Genomic DNA, 10,778 nt, shown 5'->3' with positions numbered 1-10,778 from the left:
TTACAACCCATACAACAAAAATAAGAAATCAAAAATAACAAAAAAAGCGAAAAATGATTTGAGGTATTGTAGAAGAGAATGAGAAAATATGAAAATGAGATAGTAAAAGAATGTCAATATGAGAGAATGATAGATTGAGAGAATGCTTATTTATATGATAAGAAATGATGGAAGTTTTATTTAGAACTATGTAGTTACAATAGTAATTTATTGTGTTTGAATAAAATTGAGTGGTAGAATATGATTAATGCATAATTTATTTTATTTTCAGTTATAATTTTATTTTAATGTGTGAGTTAAATGTATTGTGTTTATTGGATCTTAAATATTGTTTAAAGCAATTAGAAAGCAAATAAAAAAATAAAAAAAAAATAGAAAACATTAAATGAAAATCAACCAATAAGGAGAGACCAAAACCTTACTTTTATATATATGATATATTGCTTTAAACTTTGAAATGAGAAATATATTATAAACAATAATTTTACATGAGAAATATATTAATTTAGCCAACCAAAATATGAATATAAGTTTAGCCAACCAAAATAAATAAAAAATATTAAAATTTAACCAAAAATAATTTCTCTTGAAAGATAATAAGTTAGTAGGAGGAATGAATTAATGTACAATTATTGGATAGGAGTTACATTTGAGTTAAATGGAGTTACATGTCTTTAATTATAAATAAATATTTTAATTTTTTATAACCTAAAATAAAAGGAATACCAAGTGGCTGAATCAAAATTCACATGATTTGGTTGTTTGTTGATATAAACTCAACACTTACACATAATATTTCAAAATAAAAAATATTACTTTTTAAGTGACAAACTAAATTAGTTTTCTTATAAAATTATATGAATTCTTCAATCTCAATAATTTTTAAAATCCCAAGGATAACTTATATTTTTTTGGTTTTCTCTCATCAATTTAATTTATAGTGCTAGATTTCATACTAATGGTTTCATCTTTAGAGAATTTAGTGAAATGATATTTTTAAAATTATATTTTATTTTTATATTTAAGTTCCAGTTGAATATGTTTTTTTTTTTTGATCATTTTTTATTTTGATTAAAGACACAAAAAACCAATTGTTTAATTATGTTCTTTTTGTTTTCAAAAACCTCAAATCATAAAAAAAAAATATATAGATATATTATATTGATCTCTGCAGATTTAACAATTGGATCACAAAACAAAATAGTCTTTATAAATGGATAAATGGATAATTATATTGATCTTTAAATATTATATTGATCTTTATAAATTATTAAAAATAATACATGAATATGTGAGATAACCAGAGACATAATAGATAATTACATATGGATCATTTCAACTTTATGATCTTATTGTGTGGTGAATATTGTAAGGAAGTATGAAAATAATGACTTATAAGATGTTAATATAAAATAGAAAATGGAGATAAACATTTTAAAAGATTAAAATAAATATATAAGATATACATATCATACAAACTCTAAAACTAAGCTTTTACAATGATATTTGATTTGATTTTTTATAACCCATACAACAACAATAACAAAAAAAAAACAAAACAAAACAAAACAAAACAAAAAAAAGATTTGAGAGTAGTGGAAGAAGATGAGAGAATGAAAGAGTGATAGACTAAGAGAATAAGATAATGAGTATTTATAGGAAGAGAAATGATGAAAAATTACATTTAGAAAAATGAGAGTTACAATTCTAATTTATTGTTTTGTTTTAATACAATTGATTAATACAACTTAGTGGAGAAATAAAGTTAATGCATAATTTATAGGGAGAAGCTATAAAGATTTCAGTTTTATATTATGTGAGTTAAATGTAAAAATTAATTGTTTTAAATTTGTGTTTTAATATAATTTTTTTTTTGTTAAAATTGCATTGCCAAGTGGACCAATAAGGAGAGACTGAAACTCTACTTTTATATATATGATTCTTATTTATAAAGATTTTTAAAGAGTTCAACAAAATCATTAAAAGTGAATAAGTGAAAGGTTGTTAAAGATTGCTAGAGAATTTTGTTGATTAGTTTTCTAAAATCCTGTAAAATACTCCCAACAATCTCTGTATTTTTGTGATACTTACTTTATTTTGAAAGAAAATGTTTAAAATCATGAACTAATAACATAATAATTGAATTCATTAACAATCGAAGATTCTTTTGTTTAAATTGAATAACATAAAACTTTTCATGACTTTATAAAATTCTGAATCGAATAACCCAAACTTGTTAAGATTTTAAATGACTTTTTACAAATCACAAACTAATAAACTGAACTCTAACAAAGTTTAATAAAATCTTAATCTAATAACAACAAACTAGATTTTAACCCGCAGTACACCGCTGGACAATTTTTTTTAAAAAATAACATTTTAATTTTTATTTGTTATTTATATTTAATTTGTTTTGTTTAGTTAAATAATAATTTTGTTTGGATTGTCAATTATTAGAACAATAATAGGGAAATAAATACATAAATGTGTAATTTATAAGCTATTGTCGGATTAAGTCATAATTTTACCAATGATTTAATTGTTTTACAAAATTTTAGTTAAATTACTCTGATTTAATATGTCTAATATTCTTATATTAGTGGTATTGACCAAATAATTAAATAAAGATTTAACCTGTGTTTCAAAACCGAATTAATAATATTTAATATTTATACTTATGTTAATTCAAACCGTCATGTTAATAACATGTCACGCCATATAACAACAAACTGTCATATTAGTGATTTAACCCATGTTTTAAAACCGTCATATTAGTGGTTTTGGTTGTGGGTGTTGTATTTCGTTTGTGAAGTTGATATTTATACATGGAAAATGCTTGATGAGCAAGGAGTTTACGATCCGTAGCAATAAAAGAGAGATTTTAGTGTTTTTCTATCTGAGTTGATAACATTATCGCAGAATAATATTCAGTTTCTTAACGTGATATATATTATATTAAATGTATTTTTTGCTGCTAAAGTTAAATATACCCGATTATTGAGTTTCTAAAGTTGGGTTCTCGTTTTATGAACTTTATTAACGTTATAATAATTATTGCGATTGTAATCATTTGTTACTCAAATTCGGCTGTGTCATTTAAATTTAAGAGATCATACAGTCTCTACAGATCTATTAAAATAGGTTTGGAGATTTTTATGGGATTAAAAATTTAATGCGTAGAGTTGTTTTTGGAAAAATTGAAATGTATAGATGTTGTCAAGCTATTTATAGCAATAAACGTATCAAATTAGGTCGATTTAAATAGTTTCATTAATTGAGTTTCTACGAAATTTTATTTTTGGAAAATTGTTAGGGGTTGATGATGTAAATAAAACAATTAAATAAGTAAAACTTAAAGGACGTAAACCAAAATGTACTTCAAAAATGTTAATATAGATTCTACCTAACATCCCCTTTTTAATAAAAGGGAAGTATACAACTTCAAATTGGTAGACCATATAATATTAATATATGTTATAAATAAGATTAATTATTTGATAGGTTATATGGATTAATTATTTGATAGGTTATATAGATTTAGGATTATGATCCTCATAAAAAGTATATTCCGAAAAATAAAATAAAATCTCAAAGAATAATTAACTAACCATATATAGACAAAAAAAAATCGCTGAAATTTTAATAAAAATTAATTATTTTCCGTAGATTACAAGTGATTTCCGATTATACTAAGAAATAAAATCTTACCTAACTTTATCAAAAAAAATGGACTGATTAATGGGTCAAAATTTGAATATTTAAATTTATTTCATATATTTCTTTTGTTGAATTGTATAGTTTTATATACTATAATAAACTTTTGAAGTAATTTAATTTGGAATCTTTAAAATAATTTAATCTGATATTTTTAAGAACATCATAAATATATGATAGATCAAAAAGTAAAAATTATAAACACTCTAATTTGATTTGTTATAGCACGAATCAATAATATGTCACTATAATATGAAAAAATTTCAAGAAATATGATTTCTTGCTAGAGCACGGGTTAAAACTTTAAAAATATGATTTCTCGGATTAAATTTAAGCTTGGAATAATGTTGTTTGGTAGAATTTCTCGGTCATGATGATTTTGACAAACATACGTTACATATTTAGTCCTAAAATTAATATGCGATATACTATAAGTTAAGTCATAGAATTAACAATCAAAATACAATATATAATTTTAAACACTAAACAAATCAAATAAAATTAACAAAAAAAAATATATAATGTTGTTTAGGGTTTGTTGGTCTCTTTCAATTAAATAAAAATTACCAAACAAACAGAATAAAGGAATTTCAACCCGTGCTCTAGCCGGGTCATATTCTAGTTTAAAGTCTTTAAAACTCTATTCAGATCTTAAACCAATAACCCCAATAATTTGATTAAACACTTTAAATAGAGGGATACTAAACGACTAAATTTTACATAGATAACGGGTTAAATTTTACAGAACAGTACAAAATTATATCGTATAATCTAATACTATTAAATGTAAAAGTAAAAGAAAAATTGTCCTGCGGGTTATATCCTATAATGTAACAAATATTATGTATAGACCTTCTTACTTTTCAACAACTAAATTTTGTTCATAAAATTTTATGCACATCAAACAAACAAAATAGTATGTATATCAATATGTTGTTCAGCAAAACAAAACAAATCTGAAAATTTATATATTATTGTAAATCAAAACTTTTAACTAAATGTTATAAATTTTAAGTTTTGATTATATAAAAATTAAGGAAAATATAATCATAATCCCGCGGGTCTAATACTAGTTACCATCACAACAGGAGCACCTTGATTTTCATTGTACATTTCCGTTCAAATAGAAAGCATAAATTAAGAAACCTTTTATGTACAGTATCGAAAAACTTGGTGGGCAAGGCCATTTCTGTAAAGGCCATAAACCATTGCAAAAACTAACTACAAACATTCATAGTCTAATACTCAAAACCATCTGAGCTAGAATTATTTTGTTTTATAATAGATCATAATGATTTGGTTGAATGCACAAATTAAAATTAGGCTGACATGGTAATAAACCTTTTATGTACATAATATACTTTAGGTAATTCAAGTAGATTTGTTTCAATACTCCACAATATCGAAAAACTTGGTGGGCAAGGCCATTTCCTCTGTAATAAATTAGTGTAGGGTTTTTTTAGGTGGGGAAGAGTACCAATTTATAAAAAATTAGGGTTTTTCATAATGTCTCTTCTTCTTAGCCGGCTACCGAAGCTTTGCCGTGGGAAACCTGAGTTGATAAGATACTCTCTTCTGATTCTGTTTAATGGTTTCTCAACTTCCTTGCGGCAAACGCCACCTTGTACCATCATCACCGCTGGTTATTGTGGAGAGGGTCTTAAAAATCTCGTGATTTGTAATGCTAATGGATTGTGCAGCGTTGATTTGGAAAAGAAGGTACCTACGGAGCTGGTGGAGGAGAATGATGCAACTGTGACAATAGGGGCATCTAATGGCTGGGTAGCTACCTTTAAGGACGGTGTGGTGCGTCTACAAGATGATTTAAACCCGGTTGCATCGGATATAAATCCTAAACGCATTCCCCTGCCTCCTCTTGTGACTCTGCCTGGTTGCCAAACCCAAGTTGTAACCAACGTAGCCATGTCCTCACCTTCTCCCGAGGATGAAGACTGTGTTGTGGCTGTCAAGTTCTTGGGACCGCAACTCAGCTTTTGCAGACCCGCTCAAAGTAAATCTGTTTGGACCAACACTAGAATCGAAAGCCCTTGCTTCTTCCCCTCCCGTGTCATGTTTTGCAAGAGAGATGAGATGTTTTGCCTACTCGGGTCAGGAGGACACCTGATTGGATCATGGGATCTCGGTAAACACACGAACAAACCAAAGATTCAGAGGTTGCAATTTCAAAACCTTCCCGAGCTGACCAGGAGAAAGCAGGAGCGCTTGCATTCGTGTTGCACGAGCGAACACTTGGTGGAGTCACGATCCACTGGTGAAACGTTCTTGGTTAAGTTGTACAGGAAGGCCACCGCCAGTGGTAGGGTGAAAATGCAAACGAAAGATGTATTGGTGTTCAAGCTTGACGAAGAAGGAAACGCTATCTACACTCAAGACATTGGAGACCTCTGCATTTTCATCTCAAACTCTGAACCTTTTTGTGTCCCTGCTTCTTCCTTTCCAGGCATGTTCTCTAACTGCATCGACTTCCTGGATGTAGACGAAAGTGCCTTCTTCAGACCTAATTATTCTTCCCTTAAAAGTATGAATTATCCGTCTGTGGCCCCTTATCACATTCCACCTCAAAATATAGTCTAGCTTACTACTACTTTGGAATTGATTCTGAGTCATGAATCCACAGTTAAAACCTTATCTTCACGAGTACGTAGTTGGTGTAACAGATCATAGCTGTATGTGGTTTTTCTTGTTCCATTTTTGAAACTTTCTGAGATTCATAATATTGAATTTGTGCCTTCACTTTAAAAGTCGTTTTGTTGGTATTGGCTCGCTGAAGTTACATACTGTAACAAAAATGATATGTCACATTGTTTATATACATGTCTACATATAGGCCTAAACAGAGAAAACAACTTCACCAACTCTGTTAATGCAACTAACTTAGATTGATTTTTTGTACTTGTGTCTATCTGTGTGACTAGCTACATATATTGTTAGTGTTATAGGGTGTATATGTCATCTCCAAAGTCGTCGTCGTCCCCCGTGGAAGGATCAAATGAAGGTGGTTCTGTTCTCGTGTAATTCTAGAATTAGTCAGCAACACAGAAAGTCCTGCTGATTAAAATATAGAGTCCTTCACTAACACTACTATTTCGTCAAACATTTGGGCCTTCCCAAGTAAATCAAAAGTCCTGATCATAAATATAAAAGCTAAATCTATGTATGTGGCTTTTGTTGTTCCAGTTGGTGTAACAGATCATAGCTAAATCTATGTATGTGGCTTTTGTTGTTCCAGTTTTGAACTTTCTGAAATTCATAATATTGAATTTGTCCCTTCACTTTAAAAGTCGTTTTGTCGGTATTGGCTCGCTGAAGTTACATATATTGTAATAAAAAATGATATGTTACATTGTTTATACATGTCTACATAAGCTTTAAACAGAGAAAAAATGATATCTTATCAACTTCACCTATCGACTCTGCCAATGCAACTAACTTAGTTTGATTTTTGTTCTTATGTCTATCTGTATGACTAGCAAGCTACGAACATCTGTTAGTGTTATAGGGTGTATATGTCATCTTCAAAGTCGTCGTCTGCCATGGTAGGATCAAATGAAAGTGGTTCTGTTTGCAGAATGCTCTCGTGTAAATGTAATTAAAGAATTAGTGAACAACACAGAAACTTAATTTATAGGGTCAAAGCGGAAGTATTGCTGATTAAATATAGAGTCCCTTCACTCACACTACTATTCGTCAAAAAAAATTACTTAGTTCACTCTTAAGGTGAACTCTTTGTTTACTTTTTCTTTTTCAACCAATCAAAATTTTTTATATATTATTTCATTTAAAAATAAATTAAAATTAAATTAAAAAGCAAAATAAATTAAGGAAACAAATTATGTATACTTTTAATTAAGAAAAGTTAAATATTGGTTTGATTTAGATTTTACAATTAGAACAAAATTATGTGTCACTTTGGATTTACAAATAAGGTGATTAGGGTTTAGTTTTTACAATTAAAACGAAATTATATGTTGGTTTAGGTTTACAAATAAAGTGGTTAGGGTTTAGATTTTACAATTAGAACAAAATCATATGTCGGTTTGGATTTACACATGAGATGATTAGGGTGTAGATTTTACAATTAGAATTAAATTATATGTCGGTTTAGGTTTACAAATGAGAGGGTTAGGGTTTAGATTTTACAATTAGAATGAAATTATATATCGGTTTGGGTTTTTTAAAAAGCGGTTTGAATTTTAAATTTTATAATAATGTATACAGATTTTGTTTCCTTATTTTATAAGGAATTGAATGAATAGGTTCTTAAATATATTATGACATGTCATATTCTCATTGGTTAAAACAAAGAGAAGTGAACAAAGGGGTTCACCTTATGATCAGTGAACCTAAGAATTGTTCTTTGGTCAAACATTTGCACCTTCCAAAATAAATCAAAAGTCCTGATGATCAGAAATATAAAAGCATGTTCAAATAAAAGAATTAGAAGCAAAGAATGAGCAATAAAGAAATTTAATTATAGGGTCAAAAGTCAAAACTAAAGGTAAATTGAGTAGAAAAAAAAGACAAATAAAGAAACAGAGTTAAAGTTTTAGTAAGTTTTGTTTCAATTTTACTCTACTAATAAATTCGCAATTGTTGAGTAAGTTAAAGAAATTGAATTGGATCGTCTTCTCTCTTTTTTTTTTTGGTGACAAAACTTTAAAAACTTAGCTGGCAAAAAAAAAAAAAAAAAACTTTAAAAACTTAAATTAGCCACTTTTATTTTCTGAAGAAGGGTCATATATGACTGAGATTTTTTGCTTTGTAGTATCTTATTACATCTGCAGCTATTTATGATTTGCAACTAATAGGACTAAGATTTTTGTTTGTTTGTCTTGTGCTATTTTATTTTCAATGTTCCGAAAAAAAAAGTAAAAACCGGTTTTAGTTTCTGATATCCCCTATTTGGGTTTGTGAATGAACCAACTTTTTTGCTTAGATTTTTATACTTCCGACGGTTTGTTAATTCTTGCAGACCAAGACTATCTCTAAACCGACTACACTGACTAAACACACAAGTGAACCAATATTAAACTACAAATGTATTTAATCCTTCTTCCAATAAGTTTTGCTGTTAGATTCCATTTTTACTCCACCAAAATATCCAAAAAGATTGTATGTGACTTAAAGTCTAAAACTTGGTGGGCAAGGACATTCATTGTATTTTTGGAGGGCTTTTGGTGAAGAAGAATAAAAATTAGGGTTTTTGGCTAAGTAATTAGGTTTTGTTTTTAACTTTCTTGCTCTTCTTCTTCACTAAGAACATGTCTCTGCTTCTCACCCGGCTGTCCAAGCTCTGCCTTGGGAAACATGCGTTAGTAAGATCCTCTCTTCTGCTTCTCTCTAATGGCTTCTCATCTTCCTTGCTGCAAACACCTCCTTGTTCCATCCTCTACGCTTCTCCATGTGGAGCGGATCTCGGAAGACTCACCATTAGATATGCTAATGTCCGTGCCTGCACTCAGTTGGAAAAGAAGGTGCCTATGGAGTTGATGGAGGAATTGGGAACGATAGGATCATCCAATGGCTGGGTAGCTACTCTGAAGGACGGCGTGGTTCGTCTCCAAGATGATCTAAACCCTTTTGCATCGGATACAGCCCCGAAACGCATTCCCCTGCCTCCTCTTGTAACTCTGCCTCGTTGTCAAACCCAAATCGTCACCAACGTGTCAATGTCCACACCTTCTCCTGAGGACGAAGACTGTGTTGTGGCTGTCAAGTTCTTGGGACCTCAACTCAGCTTTTGCAGACCCGCTCAAAGTAACTCCGGGTGGACCAACATTAGAATCCCACACCCCTGCTTCTTCTCCTCCCGAGTTATGTATTCCAAGAAAGATGATACGTTTCGCATTACCGGATCTGGAGGCCATATCATCGCATCATGGGATCCTCGCACACACAAGAACAAACCAAAGTTACAGAGGTTACGATTTCATAACCTCCCTGAGCTGACCAAGACCAAACGAGAGCTTTTGCATTCGTGTTGCACGAGCGAACACTTGGTGGAGTCAGGATCTACCGGTGAAACCTTCTTGGTTAAGTTGTACAGGAAGGCCACCGCCAGTGGTACCGTGAAAATGCAAACGAAAGGTGTAATGGTGTTCAAGCTTGACGAAAAAGGCAACGCAGTTTACACTCCAGACATTGGAGACCTCTCCATTTTCATCTCAAAGTCTGAACCTTTTTGTGTCCCTGCTAGCTCCTTTCCAGGCATGTTCTCTAACATCATCAACTTCTTGGATGTCGATGAAAGGGCCACTGTCAGTGTTGAGCATTCTTACATCACTAGTCGAAATTGTACGCCCGAGGCGCCTTACTATATTCCACCACAAAAAATAGTCTAGCTAGCTACTACTTTGGAATTGAGTCGGAGTCATGAATTAATCCACAGTTAAAATCTTATCTTCACGACTCACGAGTACGTAGTTGGTGTAACAGATCATAGCTGTATGTCGTTTTTCTTGTTCCAGTTTTGAAACTTTCTGAGATTCATAATATTGAATTTGTCCCTTTCACTTTAAAAGTCGTTTTGTTGGTGTTGACTCGCTGTAGTTACATTGTAATAAAATGATATGTTACATTGTTTATATATACATGTTTCTGCATATAATCTTAAACAGAGAAAACAAACTCTTAACAACTTCACCGAGTCTCTGTTAATGCAACTAACTTAGTTTGATTTTTGTACTTGTGTCTATCTGTGTGACTAGCTACATATATTGTTAGTGTTATAGGGTGTATATGTCATCTCCAAAGTCTTCGTCTTCCCCCATGGAAGGATCAAATGAAGGTGGTTCTGTTTCCAGATTGCTCTCTTTTTTTTCTGAGAAGAGAGCTAGTAATGCTGCTATTTAATCAGCATGCATGGTAAAAAAGATTAGAAGATCATCATCATGCATGCATTTGTCATATAAACACGTGCGTATACGAGCAAGCATGTATAGACCAAATACAGTAGAAGAGATTAGATGGTCTAGTAATACAGAACCGATTAAGAAACGAAGCAGCTCATTTATGAGAGGATACATAACTAAGTTACTTTGATG

The 10,778-nt window shown here is 30.6% G+C and overlaps 2 protein-coding genes across 2 annotated transcripts; both read left to right on the top strand.

Annotated features, from left to right (window-relative positions):
- On the top strand, positions 5,221-6,309 carry LOC104754909. Its single transcript, XM_010477202.1, has one exon. It carries the CDS (start codon positions 5,221-5,223, stop codon positions 6,307-6,309), a length of 1,089 nt encoding a protein of 362 aa, XP_010475504.1.
- On the top strand, positions 8,997-10,076 carry LOC104754900. Its single transcript, XM_010477191.1, has one exon. It carries the CDS (start codon positions 8,997-8,999, stop codon positions 10,074-10,076), a length of 1,080 nt encoding a protein of 359 aa, XP_010475493.1.

The sequence above is a fragment of the Camelina sativa genome, chromosome 2 (genome assembly GCF_000633955.1).
Source record: "Camelina sativa cultivar DH55 chromosome 2, Cs, whole genome shotgun sequence".
Classification (NCBI taxonomy): domain Eukaryota; kingdom Viridiplantae; phylum Streptophyta; class Magnoliopsida; order Brassicales; family Brassicaceae; genus Camelina; species Camelina sativa.
This window is presented reverse-complemented; position numbering and strand designations above follow the sequence as displayed.

Coding starts and splice junctions, on each gene's coding strand:
- LOC104754909 (XM_010477202.1), top strand. CDS start 5,221: ATGTCTCTTCTTCTTAGCCGGCTACCGAAGCTTTGCCGTGGGAAACCT.
- LOC104754900 (XM_010477191.1), top strand. CDS start 8,997: ATGTCTCTGCTTCTCACCCGGCTGTCCAAGCTCTGCCTTGGGAAACAT.